The 15,390-nt window shown below is 47.4% G+C and overlaps 1 protein-coding gene across 1 annotated transcript in view; it reads left to right on the top strand.

The window, feature by feature from the left end:
- col24a1 (collagen type XXIV alpha 1) overlaps positions 1–15,390 on the top strand; it is a 445,996-nt gene that overhangs the window by 63,507 nt on the left and 367,099 nt on the right. Inside the window, exon 2 of the mRNA XM_078219024.1 lies at positions 2,664–2,728. Coding sequence (XP_078075150.1) covers positions 2,664–2,728 — 65 coding nt within the window. The remainder of the gene's footprint in view (positions 1–2,663; positions 2,729–15,390) is intronic.

Genomic DNA, 15,390 nt, shown 5'->3' with positions numbered 1-15,390 from the left:
GCGAGTCCCACATTCTCCCCACTCCCTGTGGGAGCGAGTCCCACATTCTCCCCACTCCCTGTGGGAGCGAGTCCCACATTCTCCCCACTCCCTGTGGGAGTGAGTCCCACATTCTCCCCACTCCCTGTGGGAGCGAGTCCCACATTCTCCCCACTCCCTGTGGGAGCGAGTCACACATTCTCCCCACTCCCTGTGGGAGCGAGTCCCATATTCTCCCCACTCCCCGTGGGAGCGAGTCCCACATTCTCCCCACTCCCTGTGGGAGCGAGTCCCACATTCTCCCCACTCCCTGTGGGAGCGAGTCCCACATTCTCCCCACTCCCTGTGGGAGCGAGTCACACATTCTCCCCGCTCCCTGTGGGAGCGAGTCCCACATTCTCCCCACTCCCTGTGGGAGCGAGTCCCACATTCTCCCCACTCTCTGGGTAAAGAAGTTTCTCCTGAATTCCCGATTGGAGTTATTAGTGAGTGTCTGATATCGATGGCCCTGTGTTTTGGACAGCTCCTTAAGTAGAAACATCTTCTCTACATCTATCCCATTAAACCCTTTCATAACTTTAAAGGCCTCTTAGTTTCTTTTTCTCGAGAGGAAAGAGTCTTTTCGGATAATCTCTCATTCTGGAATCATCCATATGAATTCTTTCTGCACCCTTTCCAGTGTCTCAATATTATCTTTTTAATATGGAGCTCAGAACTGTTTACAGTGCTCCATGTGTGGCCTAGCCAATGCTCTACCCCAGTTTAACATAACAATAATATTTTTATACAAAATGTTTCTGTGTTGTGACATCCTGGATCCTTTGACAAACATATAGTCGTCTATATGGACTTTAGTAAGGCGTTTGATAAAGTCCCTCATGGTAGGTTGGTGCAAAAGGTTGGATCTCATGGGATAAAGGGGGAGGTGGCTAGATGGGTGGAGAACTGGCTTGGTCACAGAAGACAGAGGGTGGTAGTGGAAGGGTCTTTTTCCGGCTGGATGCCTGTGACTAGTGGTGTTCCGCAGGGCTCTGTATTGGGACCTCTGCTGTTTGTGATTTATATAAACGATCTGGAAGAAGGTGTAACTGGGGTGATCAGTAAGTTTGCGGACAACACGAAAATGGCTGGACTTGCAGATAGTGAGGAACATTGTCAGAGGCTACAGAAGGATATAGATAGGCTGGAAATTTGGGCAAAGAACTGGCAGATGGAGTTCAATCCAGATAAATGCGAAGTGATGCATTTTGGTAGAACTAACGTAGGGGGGAGCTATACGATAAATGGCAGAACCATTAAGGGTGTAGATATGCAGAGGGACCTGGGTGTGCAAGTCCACAGATCCTTGAAGGTGACGTCACAGGTGGAGAATGTAGTGAAGAAGGCATATGGCATGCTTGCCTTTATAGGACGGGGCATAGAGTATAAAAGTTGGGGTCTGGTGTTGCGGTTGTATAGAACGTTGGTTCGGCTGCATTTGGAATACTGCGCCCAGTTCTGGTCACCACACAACCAGAAGGACGTGGAGGCTTTAGAGAGAGTGCAGAGGAGGTTTACCAGGATGTTGCCTGGTATGGAGGGGCTTAGTTATGAGGAGAGATTGGGTAAACTGGGGTTGTTCTCACTGGAAAGACGGAGGTTGAGGGGTGACCTAATAGAGGTGTATAAGATTATGAAAGGCATAGATAGGGTGAACGGTGAGAAGCTTTTTCCCAGGTCGGTGGTGACGTTCACGAGGGGGTCATAGGTTCAAGATGAGGGGGGGGGGAGGTTTAACACGGATATCAAAAGGACGTATTTTACACAGAGGGTGGTGGGGGCCTGGAATGCGCTGCCGGGCAAGGTGGTGGAGGCGGACACACTTGGAACGTTTAAGACTTATCTAGATAGCCACTTGAACGGAGTGGGAATGGAGGGATACAAAAGAATGGTCTAATTTGGACCAGGGAGCGGCGCGGGCTTGGAGGGCCGAAGGGCCTGTTCCTGTGCTGTATTGTTCTTTGTTCATTCTCACCTCTGGGTCAGAGCTCTCTGGCTTTAATGTGTCCTTTTGAAATGATGTCTAACCTTCTTCCTTCCCTGCTCTAGCGTCTGCCACCCAGCGACCGACTCCCACAACCCCTCACCATCAGAACGGCCAATTCTGATTGGATAAATTCCACAACAAATTCACATGGCCCAACTCCGCATCTTTCCCGCATTCCCACCATCAATCACTCGCCATTGGTCCAACTCACTCTTCTTCCAAACTCCTCCTCTTCCAAACAACCAATCAGAAAACAGTTTCCTGAATGGATGATACTTGACCAACATGTGTGGTGATCATATAATGTTGTCTTAAAATGGAATTATATTCAATGAAATCAAATATGCTTCAATAAAGAGTTGTGGAGAGTGGTGAGAATGTATAATTCCCGGCCTTGCAGGGTGATTAATGTGAGTGGTGTGGATTCACATGAAGGATCCTGAATTGTGTGAGGGGGACGGGAATAAAGAGCTTTGTTGTCTGAGTGAGCAAAAGCAGAATGGACTTGCTCATTTGGAGCATAAACAGCAGCATGGATTTGTGGGGCCGAATGGTCTGTTATCGTGAAATTCTATGTAAAAAGCAATTAATATTGGATATGATTGTCCAACTCGAACTGTATCTAACGTTGACTAACCTCAAGTTTACCTCTCTCTAGGAGATCCCTCCTTTTCTTGGTGGCGATATTTGTGACTGCTGGAACTGTACAATCCCACATACAAGGTAAGGAATGATTTCCATTCACATTTCCAGTCCTTTTACTTGCAAACCTGTTTGTGTCTTTAATTAACGGTCTCCAACTCACAAAAAGAAATATTGAGGAATCACTGTAATTATTCTTTGGAAGTTTTGGAGAGGGTACAGAAAAGATTTACCAGGATGTTGCCTGGTATGGAGGGCATTAGCTATGAGGAGAGGTTGGAGAAATTCGGAACTTGAAACACTGGAGCGACGGAGGTTGAGGGGCGACCTGATAGAAGTCTACAAGATTATGAGGGGCATGGACAGAGTGGATAGTCAGAAGCTTTTTCCCAGGGTGGAAGAATCAATTACTGGGGGCATAGGTTTAAGGTGTGAGGGGCAAGGTTTAAAGGAGATGTACGAGGCAAGTTTTTTACACAGAGGGTGGTGGGTGCCTGGAACTCGCTGCCGGGGAGTTAATGGAAGCAGATACGATAATGACTTTTAAGGGGATCTGGACAAATACATGAATAGGACGGGAATAGAGAGATAGGGTCCCCGGAAGGGTAGGGGGTTTTAGTTCAGTCGGGCAGGTAGTATTGAGGAAGCAGGGGGGCTGCAGAAGGACTTGGACAGGTTAGGAGAGTGGGCAAAGAAGTGACAGATGGAATACAATGTGGAAAAGTGTGAGGTTATGCACTTTGGAAGGAGGAATGGAGGCATAGACTATTTTTTAAATGGGAAAATGCTTCGGGAATCAGAAACACAAAGGGACTTGGGAGTCATTGTTCAAGATTCTCTTAAGGTTCACATAGAAACATAGAAACCCTACAGTGCAGAAAGAGGCCATTTGGCCCATCGAGTCTGCACCGACCACAATCCCACCCAGGTCCTACCCCATATCCCTACATATTTTACCTGCCAATCCCCCTAACATACGCATCTCAGGACACTAAGGGGCAATTTTTAGCATGGCCAGTCAACCTAACCCGCACATCTTTGGACCGTGGGAGGAAACCGGAGCACCCGGAGGAAAACCACGCAGACACGAGGAGAACGTGCAAACTCCACACAGACAGTGACCCAAGCTGGGAATTGAACCCAGGTCCCTGGAGCTGTGAAGCAGCAGTGCTAATCACTGTGCTACCGTGCCACCCACGTACAGGTTCAGTCGGCAGTTAGGAAGGCAAACGCAATGTTAGCATTCATGTCGAGAGAGCTAGAATACAAGGGCAGGGATGTACTTCTGAGGCTGTATAAGGCTCTGGTCAGACCCCATTTGGAGTATTGTGAGCAGTTTTGGGCCCCATATCTAAGGAAGGATGTGCTGGCCTTGGAAAGGGTCCAGAAGAGGTTCACAAGAATGATCCCTGGAATGAAGAGCTTGTTGTATGAGGAACGATTGAGGACTCTGGGTCTGTACTCGTTGGAGTTTAGAAGGATGGGGGGGGATCTTATTGAAACTTACAGGATACTGTGAGGCCTGGATAGAGTGGACATGGAGAGGATGTTTCCACTAGTAGGAAAAACTAGAACCAGAGGGCACAACCTCAGGCGAAAGGGACTATCCTTTAAAACAGAGACGAGGAGGAATTTCTTCAGCCAGAGAGTGGTGAATCTGTGGAACTCTTTGCCGCAGAAGGCTGTGGAGGCCGGGTCATTGAGTGTCTTTAAGACAGAGATAGATAGGTTCTTGATTAATAAGGGGATCAGGGGTTATGGGGAAAAGGCAGGAGAATGGGGATGAGAAAAATATCAGCCATGGTTGAATGGTGGAACAGACCCGATGGGCCGAGTGGCCTAAGTCTGCTCCTATGTCTTATGGGCAGCATGGTCGGCGCAGGCTTGGAGGGCCGAAGGGCGTGTTCCTGTGCTGTAATTTTCTTTGTTCTTTGTTCCCAAGGTCTACAAGAGACCCTTCAAAACCCTTTGCTTACAATGTTTTTTTTAATTCACTCATGGGATCTGGGCGTCGCTGGCTGGGCCAGCATTTATTGCCCATCTCTAGTTGCCCTTGAACTGAGTGTGTCGCTCGGCCATTCCAGAGGGGAGTTCAGACTCAATCACATTGCTGTGGCTCTGGAACCACGTAAGCCAGACTGGGTAAAGATGGCAGATTTCCTTCCCTAAAGAACATTAGTGAACCAGATGGGTTTTTACAACAATCAACAATGGTTTCATTGTCATCAATAGACTTAAGAGAAAACAAAGTGAATTCGAAAAACTGTGAAGGTAAAGTGAGAAAAATGTCTCATTTTAAAAACCTCCAGGAATAATTTACTATACTCAGGGCTAAATTTAATTTTGCCCCCCTCTCGGTCTGTCAGGAGCATTCATTAACACGGTCTTCACGTGATGGTGAGTTTAATTCCTATTTAGTCTGTGAATCCAGCAGTATATTGCTCCTCAGATATGCTAAAGGCAAGCTTAGTTTGCTTTTTCTCAAATGCTAATAACACTGTCCTTAAACTGGCCTCCATATTTCCAATAGAAGTCTGGAAACATTTCTACTGGGGGAATAAAGAGCAGAGGACACAACACTAAAGGGACATGTTGGGTTTCTTATTGAAACCATGAATGGGGAAACAAGAAATCAAACAGTAAGGAATGCCGAGGATTCGCAGTGGTCAGTTTGTACAGAGTAATCCTGAATCCCTGAGGTTGGACTTGGAAAGCAGCGCTTGGATTGGACAGAGACAACGTGGATTTATGAAAGGAAAATCAGGCTTGACAAATCTACTGGAATTCTAACGAGTAAAGTTGATGAGGGGGAACCAGTGGATGTGGTTTATTTGGACTTTCAGAAGGCTTTTGACAAAGTCCCGCATAAGAGATTAGTGTGTAATTAAAGTGCATGGGATTGTGGGTAGTGCTTTGAGATGGATAGAAAACTGGTTGGCAGACAGGGAATAAAGAGTGGGAGTAAACGGGTCATTTTCCTAATGACAGGCATTGACTAGTGGGATACTGCAGGGATCAGTGCTGGGACCAGTCATGAGGTTCAAGGTGAGGAGAAGGAGATTTAGGGAGGAAAAACATTTTTACCCAGAGGGTGGTGAGGGTCTGGAATGCGCTGCCTGGGAGGGTGGTGGAGGCGGGATGCCTCACATCCTTTAAAACATATCTGGATGAGCACTTGGCACATCATAACATTCAGGGCTATGGGCCAAGTGCTGGCAAGTGGGATTAGATGGGAGTTCAGGTGTTTCTAATGTGTCAGTGCAGACTCGATGGGTCAAAGGGCCTCTTCTGCGCTGTGTGATTCTATAATTCTATTCTATGATTCTATGACCCCAGCTATTCCAAGATATATTAATGATTTAGATGAGGGAACTAAATGTAATATCTCCAAATTTGCAGATGACACAAAGCTGCGTGGGAGGGTGAGCTGTGAGGAGGATGTAGAGATATTTCAGCGTGATTTGGACAAGTTGTTTGAGTGGGTAAATGCATGGCAGATGCAGTATAAATGTGAGGTTATCCACTTTGGTAGCAAAAATAGGAAGGCAGATTATTATCTGAATGGCAATAAATTGAGAGAGGGGAATGTGCAATGAGATTTGGGTGTCCTTGTGCACCAGTCACTGAAGGTAAGCGTGCAGGTGCAGCAGGCAGTAAAGAAGGCAAATGGTATGTTGGCCTTTATCGTGAGAAGATTCAATTACAGGAGCAGGGATCTTGCATTTACAGTAACTTGGTGAAACCACGCCTGGGGCAATGTGTGCCGCTCTGGTGTCCCTATCTGAGGAAGGATGTCCTTGCTATAGAGGGAGTACAGAGAAGGTTTACCACGCTGATTCCTGGGACGGTAGGACTGATGTATGAGGAGAAATTGGGTTGGTTAGGATTATATTCACTGCAATTTAGAAGATGGAGGGGTGGAGGGAATCTCATAGAAACCTATAAGATTCTAACAGGACCAGACAGGGTTGATGCAGAAAGGATGTTCCCGATGGTGAGGGAGTCCACAACCAGGGGTCAAAGTCTGAGATTTGATTTGATTGGATTTATTATTGTCACATGTATTAGTATACAGCATTATTCAATACCTTTGTGGGTGGCACAGCTGCCTCACAGCGCCAGGGACTTGGGTTCCCGGCTTGGGTCACTGTCTGTGCGGAGTTTGCACATTCTCCACGTGTCTGCATGGGTTTCCTCCGGGTGCTCCGCTTTCCTCCCATGATCTGAAAAATGTGAAGGTCATGTGGATTGGCCATGCTAAATTCTCCCTTAGTGTACCCGAACAGGCGCTGGAGTGTGGCAACTCGGGGATTTACATAATAACTTTACTGCTGTGTTAATGAAAGTGACACTAATAAATAAACTTTATACAGTGAAAAGTATTGTTCCTTCCACGCTATACAGACAAAGCATAACATTCATAGAGAAGGAAAGGAGAGAGTGCAGAATGCAGTGTTACTGTCATAGCTAGGGTGTAGAGAAAGATCAACTTAATGCTAGGTAAGTCCAAAGAAAAGTCCCATGTCAACAGGGAAGAAGCTGCTCTTGAGTCGGTTGGTCCGTGACCTCAGAATTTTGTATCTTTTTCCCGACGGAAAAGGGTGGAAGAGAGAATGTCTGGTGTGTGTGGGTTCTTGATTACACTGGCTGCTTTTCTGAGGCAGCGGGAAGTGTAGACAGAGTCAATGGATGGGAGGCTGGTTTGCGTGATGGATTGGGCTACATTCACGACACTTTGTAGTTTCTTGTGGTCTTGGGCAGAGCAGGAGCCATACCAAGCTGTGATACAACCAGAAAGAATGTTTTCTGTGGTGCATCTGTAAAGGTTGGTGAGAGTCGTAGCTGACATGCCAAATTTCCTTAGTCTTCTGAGAAAGTAGAGGCGTTGGTGGGCTTTCTTAACTATAGTGTCAGCATGAGGGGGACCAAGACAGGTTGTTGGTGATCTGGACTCCTAAATACTTGAAGCTCTTGATCATTTCTACTTTGTCCCCGTTGATGTAGACAGGGGCATGTTCTCCTTTACGCTCCCTGAAGTCGATGACAATCTCCTTCATTTTGTTGACATTGAGGGAGAGATTATTGTTGCCACACCAGTTCACCAGATTCTCTATCTCATTCCTGTACTCTGTCTCGTCATTGTTTGAGATCCGACCCACTACGGTGGTGTCATTAGCAAACTTGAAAATCAAATTGAAGGGGAATTTGGCCGCACAGTCATAGGTGTATAAGGAGTATAGTAGGGGGCTGAGAACACAGCCTTGTGGGGTACCGGTGTTGAGGATGATCGTGGAGGAGGTGTTGTTGCCTATCCTTACTGATTGTGGTCTGTGAGTTAGGAAGTCTAGGATCCAGTTGCAGAAGGAGGTGCCGAGGCCCAAGCCACGGAGTTTGGAGATGAGTTTTGTGGGAATAATGGTGTTGAAGGCTGAGCTGCAATTGATAAATCGGAATCTGACATAGGTGTCCTTGTTATCTAGATGTTCCACTGTTGAATTCAGGGCCAGGGAGATGGCGTCTGCTGTGGACCTGTTGCAGCAGTCAGCAAACTGTAGTGGATCCAGGTAGTCCGGGAGGCTGGAATTGATTCGTGCCATGACTAACCTTTCGAAGCACTTCATAATGATGGATGTCAGAGCCACCGGATGATAGTCATTAAAGTAAAGTTTATGTATTAGTCACAAGTAAGGCTTACATTAACACTGCAATAAAGTTACTGTGATAGTCATGAAGGCACGCTGCTTGGCTTTTCTTAGGTACCGGGATGATGGTCGTCTTCTTGAAGCAGATAGGGACCTCAGATTGTTGTAAGGAGAGGTTGAAGATGTCTGTGAATACCCCCGCCAGCTGATCCACGCGAGGATGCGGGTTAAGCCATTTAGGATGAGATGAGGTGCTGTTGGAGAATGTCTTCCTATTTATTCGTGACCAGATGTTTTTTACCACAATCAATTCATCATTTAATTCTAGATTTTTTATTGAAGTCAAATTTCACCATTCCACCATGGCGGGATTCGAACTCCAGCCCCCTGAGCATTCCCACTTTGACATTTCGGGCTCAGACTGCCCTCTCTCCTTTCCTTCTCTATGAGCGGTATGCTTTGTCTGTATAGCACGCAAGAAACAATACTTTTCACTGTTTGCTAATACATGTGACAATAATAAATCAAATCAGTTCAATTCATCAATTCACGATACCCTTCAAGCCTCCTGTCAGCTAAATCTATCATCATAACCACCTCCCCCAAACGTTGAATTAACTTTACTCATGAATGCTCAATACTTCTTCAGTTCATTGCCTGAAGTGAGGGAGACCCACAGCGCCACACCCTCCACCCCTGGGTGGGGTTCGAAGGCAGCTTCCAAACCTACCCTAGCTGGAACCAATCTGGTCCACCTCAGCCATCCAACCACCCGAGCCATCTGACCCCCTTGAGCTGCTTCTCAATGTATGTTGTAGGCTCCAGCTACAACAGCGAGGACAGCGAGAGTTAAGGCTCCAATTTTGTTTTCAATACTCGGCTGATCAGAAATCTCTTCCCTTCTTACCACCTGCCATTGGTGTGTCTTTGGAAGGATTTTGCAGCTTGATACTCGACCTGTTTGGCTGTGTTATGATTGCAAATTCCTTGACCATCGAGTCCTGGCATGGGATTGGAACCTGGAGATTCTGGCTCAGAGGAAGGGGCGCTAACTCACTGCGCCACAAGTCCAGTAAGTCGAAATAAGGTGCTGAAACGCTCCTCGTGCTGGTGACTGCCACATTTTCACCACTCACTAATGAAAGAACTTTCTCTGAATCCCCAATTGGATTTCTTGATAACTGCCTTATATCGATGGTTGATATTTATGCTCTTCCTCACAAGAGCAAACATTTGCTCCTAATTTTAAAGGCTCTGATTCAGTCACCTGTCAAGCACCTTTTTTCAGGTGGAAGAGATCCAATCAGTTGATCTTTTCCTGATTTGTAAATCCGCACATTTTTGGAATCTGCAGTCACTCCAGACCACAATGTTCTGACCAATCAGACAGTTCATAGCACGCTGCAGCCAATGTGGTACTTTTATTGGTTCATTGTGGGAAGCTTGTCAGTCAGTTTGTGCACAGCAAGATCCCACAAACAACAACTTAACAGTGGCTATGCAGCAAACTTTATCTAAATGTTTGTCATCAGCCAACTGCCCTGAAATTATTGGGTGGAATTCTCCCAACCTGGGTCTGAAGCTTTCGAACCCCCTTCAGCCTCGCTTCCTCTTTAAGCCTACCTAATCAAATTGATTAGCTGTAAAGACTCACATTCCAATCATTATTCATGTAAATTGAGTTTGTGTCTTTGTGCCCTGTTTGTGATCAGAACTCCCACCCACCTGACGAAGGAACAGCCTGTTCCGAAAGCTAGTGGCTTTTGCTACCAAATAAACCTGTTGGACTTTAACCTGGTGTTGTTAAACTTCTTACTGTGTTTACCCCAGTCCAAAGCCAGCATCTCCACATTAAGATTCTTCCACACAGAGACTTGACACCAATGAGGTTGTTCTGGTTACAGAAAGCGGCGTGTGGCTTTTTTTTTGGCTGTTGTTGTAGAGACACAAGAAGAGCGGAGAGGAAGAAGCAGGGCTGTTGTTCCATACTGATTTCAGCTCAAAGTTACACTGAGACACTCAGCACCTTGGAAGGATTAGGATTAGTTGGAACAGGTCAGGAGTTAGTCACAGAAAAACACGGAACATCTGTGGACTGGAAGCTGAATGGGGTGTTTGAGAGTGAAGGATTATTGGAGATATCGGCTACAAGCGGGTTGATCCAACTGAACAGCCAGGGTTTTTAAAAATATCCCTATCCATGATCTTTAAGTGGCACCAGATGGTGTTTTGATAAATTGTTAAACTCCCAGTTGGGAGTTAGTGAACGATCCAAGATTCGGGAAACTCATAAACCCGAATACTCAGTAAAAGTTTTCTTTAGCTCTGACAAAGGGTCACCCAGACTCCAAACGGGGGTGATTCTCCCATCCCGTTACACTAATTTTCTCGTGCAGTGGGGTGGGAGAATCTCGTGATCGGACATGCGTGAGATTCCTGCATGTGTTCCCGCGGCGCACGCATCTCCCAGTGCCGGATTTCCGGCACAATCAGATCCACGCTGGAAGTCGGCGGGAAGGTCAGGTAAGTAATTTGAATCATTATTTAAATCTAATTTTAATGTAATAAGCAGTTCTGGGACTGAAGTCTCCGGACCTACCAGCCTCTCTTCCGACCGCTAATGTGTTTCACTCCAGCGGGGATTACACTAGCTCCCCACTTTTGGGGAACTAGCAGCCGGACCCCGCTAGAGTCAAAGGGAGCCATTGGGGCCCCCCCAGAGGGTGCGGGGGGGGGGGGGGGGTGGTGGTGCCCTGGGCATGGGCACCGTGGCAGTGCCAGCCTGTGCTTCCCGCCATTGCCCAAGGGGCAAAGTACCAATGCCCAGGGGGCACCTTGGCACTGCCCATTGGGCATGGGGCAATGCCAAGGGGGTGGGTCCTATTGGGGTGGGGCCTGTGGGCAGGACCTGATTGTGGGGGGGGGGGGGGGTTCTGCTGGGGGCGTGTCTGCACTGCGAGGTGATGGGGGGGGATTGGCACTGCTGCGGGGCAGGCTAGAGATCGGGCGGGCTGGGACGGGGGAGGATTTGGGACTGGCCCGTGAATGGACGGGAAGGGCCACAATCAGGCCATGGGTGGTTTGGGGGGGGCAGCACTGCGGGGGTCCCAGGCTGGCCAGCGATTGAGCTGACCAGCAAATGGGAAGCCGACAGTTCGGGGCCACTGCAGATGCGCAGAATTCCGCTGGTTTCAGCTTCCCGGGTGGGAATAGGCCCCACCCCCTGAAATCCAATGATATTCACGCTGGTGGCCTCTGCATTGCACAGATTGTGGGAGATTCTCGTCTGAACTCCCACTGAGAAAACCAGCGTGAATTACTCCAGATTTCTCGCGAATTCAACACTAAGAATTTTTTTGGAAGAATTCCGGCCATTCGCTCTACTCTCTCTCCTCAGATGCTGCCAGACCTGCTGAGATTTTCCAGCATTTTCTCTTTTGGTTTCAGATTCCAGCATTCGCAGCAATTTGCTTTTATGCAGCTGTGGATCAGGTGGCAGCAACCTTACCTCCACATTGACAGGTTCTAGAAACACAGAAAATAGGTGCAGGAGGAGGCCATTCAGCCCCTCGAGCCTGCTCCGCCATTCCATATGATCATGGCTGATCATGCACTGTCAGTACCCCACTCCCACTTTCTCTCCAGACCCCTTGATCCCTTTCGCCACAAGAGCCACGTCCAGCTCCCTCTTGAACATATCTAACTAACCGGCCCCAACAGCTTTCTGTGGGAGAGAATTCCACAGGTTCACAACTCTCTGAATGAAGAAGTTCTTCCTCATCTCAGTCCTGAATGGCTTACCCCATATTCTTACCCATTATTCTTAAACTCCCCAAGTCTTGAACTCCCACTTCAAGATAGAGCACAAAGATTAAAGCTTATACTCCAGTGCCCTTCTGGAGGGCACTGCTGCACTGTCTTTTGATGAAGATGTTACACCGAAGCCCCTCTCAGGTCGATTTAAAACATAGAAACATCGAAAATAGGAGCAAGCGGAGGCCCTTCAAAGCTGTTTCACCATTCATTCTGATCATGGCTGATCATCCAACTCAATAGCCTGATCCCGCCTTCCCCCCTTATCCTTTGATCACTATGATGTGGAGATGCCGGTGTTGGACTGGGGTGGGCACAGTAAGAAGTCTCACAATACCAGGTTAAAGTCCAACAGGTTCATTTGGTATCAGGAGCTATCGGAGCGCTGCTCCTTCATCAGGTGAGTGGCTCCTTCACCTGATGAAGGAGCTGCGCTCTGAAAGCTCATGATACCAAATGAACCTGTTGGCCTTTGACCACCTTCACCCCTATATCTAACTCCTTCTTGAATACATTCAAGTTTTTGGCCTCAACTACTTCCTGTGGTAATGAATTCCATGCACACCCCACTCTTTGGGTGAAGAAATTTCCCCTCACCTCCATTCTAAATGGTCTACCCTGGATCCTCAGACAATGACCCTGGGTTCTGGACTCCCCCACCATCGGGAACATCCTTCCTGCATCTACCCTGTCTCGTCCTGTTAGAATTGTATAGGTTTCTATGAGATCCCCCCTCATGCTTCTGAACTCTGGTGAACAGATCCCATGACACTATTTCAAATAGGTGTGGGGGAGTTGACCTCAGTTAGCATTACCAGGAGGTTTACCAGGATGTTGCCTGGTATGGAGGGCCTTAGTTATGAGGAGAGATCGGGTAAACTGGGGTTGTTCTCCTTGGAAAGACGGAGGATGAGGGGTGACCTAATAGAGGTGTATAAAATTATGAAAGGCATAGATAGGGTGAACGGTGGGAAGCTTTTCCCCAGGTCGGTGGTGACGTTCACGAGGGGTCATAGGTTCAAGGTGAAGGGGGGGAGGTTTAACACAGATATCAGACGGACATATTTTACACAGAGGGTGGTGGGGGCCTGGAATGCGCTGCCAGGCAAGGTGGTGGAGGCGGACACACTGGGAACGTTTAAGACTTATCTAGATAGCCATATGAATGGAGTGGGAATGGAGGGATACAAAAGAATGGTCTAGTTTGGACCAGGGAGCGGCGCGGGCTTGGAGGGCCGAAGGGCCTGTTCCTGTGCTGTATTGTTCTTTGTTCTTTGTTCTTTGTACAAAGATAGATTATCTGATCATTATCACATTTACTGTGTGTGGGAGATTGCCTTGTCTATAATTGGCTGCTGTGTATCCTACATACAGTAAGAAGTCTCACAGCACCAGGTTAAAGTCCAACAGGTTTATTTGGTAGCACAAGCTTTCGGAGTGCTGCCCCTTCATCAGTTGAGTCTCCTGAAGAAGGAGCCACACTCCAAAAGCTCGTGCTACCAAATAAACCTGTTGGACTTTAACCTGCTGTTGTGAGACTTCTTACTGTGCCCACCCCAGTCCAATGCCGGCATCTCCACATCATTATCCTACATACAGCAGTGACTGTGTATCATTGACTGTCAGGTGTTGTTGGCATGTCCTGAGGTCAGGAACATTGCAATGGAAGTACCTTTTTTTCACCTTGTTCAATAAGACATAACATCTTTCCCTAGATAAAGTAACTTTTAATTCATGCGACAAGGACATCACTGGTAAGGCCAGCATTTACAGTCATAGAGGTTTACAGCATGGAAACAGGCCCTTTGGTCCAACTTGTCCATGCCGCCCCTTTTTTTAACCCCTAATTGCCCACGGTTGGCCCATATCCCTCTATACCCACCTTACCCATGTAACTATCTAAATGCTTTTTAAAAGACAGAATTGTACCCGCCTCTGCTACTATTTCTGGCAGCTCGTTCCAGACACTCACCACCCTCTGTGTGAAAAAATTGCCCCTCTGGACCCTTTTATATCTCTCCCCTGTCACCTTAAACCTATGCCCTCTAGTTTTAGACTCCCCTACCTTTGGGAAAAGATGTTGACTATCTAGCTGATCTGTGCCCCTCATTATTTTATAGTCCCACGCCCCACACGGTGCTGTATTGATGCTATTTTACTCCAGAACTCTCAAGTTCAGGAATTGAACTATTTTTTTTCCAGTTATAGCTCTTTGAACAGGGGAGCTCTACGATAGCCGGAGTAATTCCCGTGCTCACACACTCCATCGCCGCATTTACAGCATACTCTGATTTATCAACTTTCCTTGCACCTGTTTCTGGAGGTTTCATCACATGACCTCCTGCAGCCAACCATACCCCTCCCACCATTAGTCGCACGTATATCCATCCCATGGCTCCCCACTGTCCCATGACTTTTTATTTATTTGTGGGACATGGGCGTCGCTGGCTGGGCCAGCATTTGTTACCCATCCTTCATTGCAGAGGGCAGTTGAGAGTCAACCACATTGCTGTGGCTCCAGAGCCACATGTAGGTCAGACCAGGTAAGGACGGCAGATTTCCTTCCCTAAAGGACATTAGTGAACCAGATGGGTTTTTCCCGTCAATCGACAATGGTTTCATGGTCATCAGTAGATTCTTCATTCCAGATTTTTTTAAAATTGAATTCAAATTCCACCATCTGCCCTGGCGGGATTCGAACTCGGATCTGCAGAACATTAGCTGAGTTTCTGAATTAATAGTCTAGTGATAATACCACTAGGCCATCACCTCCCCAATTGGAAATTGGAAAGCCAATAGACATTCGTCACCTCATTGATCCGACAGGATTGACAACCCAACAGCGGGCGGCACGGTAGCACAGTGGTTAGCACTGCTGCTTCACAGCTCCAGGGTCCCGGGTTCGATTCCCGGCTTGGGTCACTGTCTGTGTGGAGTTTGCACATTCTCCTCGTGCCTGCGTGGGTTTCCTCCGGGTGCTCTGGTTTCCTCCCACAGTCCAAAGATGTGCGGGCTAGGTTGATTGGCCATGCTAAATTGCCCCTTAGTGTCCTGAGATGCGTAGGTTAGAGGGATTAGTGGGTAAAATATGTAGGGATATGGGGGTAGGGCCTGGGTGGGATTGTAGTCGGTGCAGACTCGATGGGCCGAATGGCCTCTTTCTGTACTGTAGGGTTTCTATGATTCAGCTGTTATTTTTTCCCATCTCCAAAATGTTCTCAGTTAATGAGCGTCATGTGCGATCCTTGATATTCAGTATTCGGACACGACCTGACTCTCAGACATCAC

This window comes from Mustelus asterias, chromosome 8, assembly GCF_964213995.1.
Source record: "Mustelus asterias chromosome 8, sMusAst1.hap1.1, whole genome shotgun sequence".
NCBI classification, from domain to species: Eukaryota; Metazoa; Chordata; class Chondrichthyes; order Carcharhiniformes; family Triakidae; genus Mustelus; species Mustelus asterias.
The sequence above is the reverse complement of the archived record's forward strand: the minus strand, read 5'-3'. Positions and strand labels throughout refer to the sequence as shown.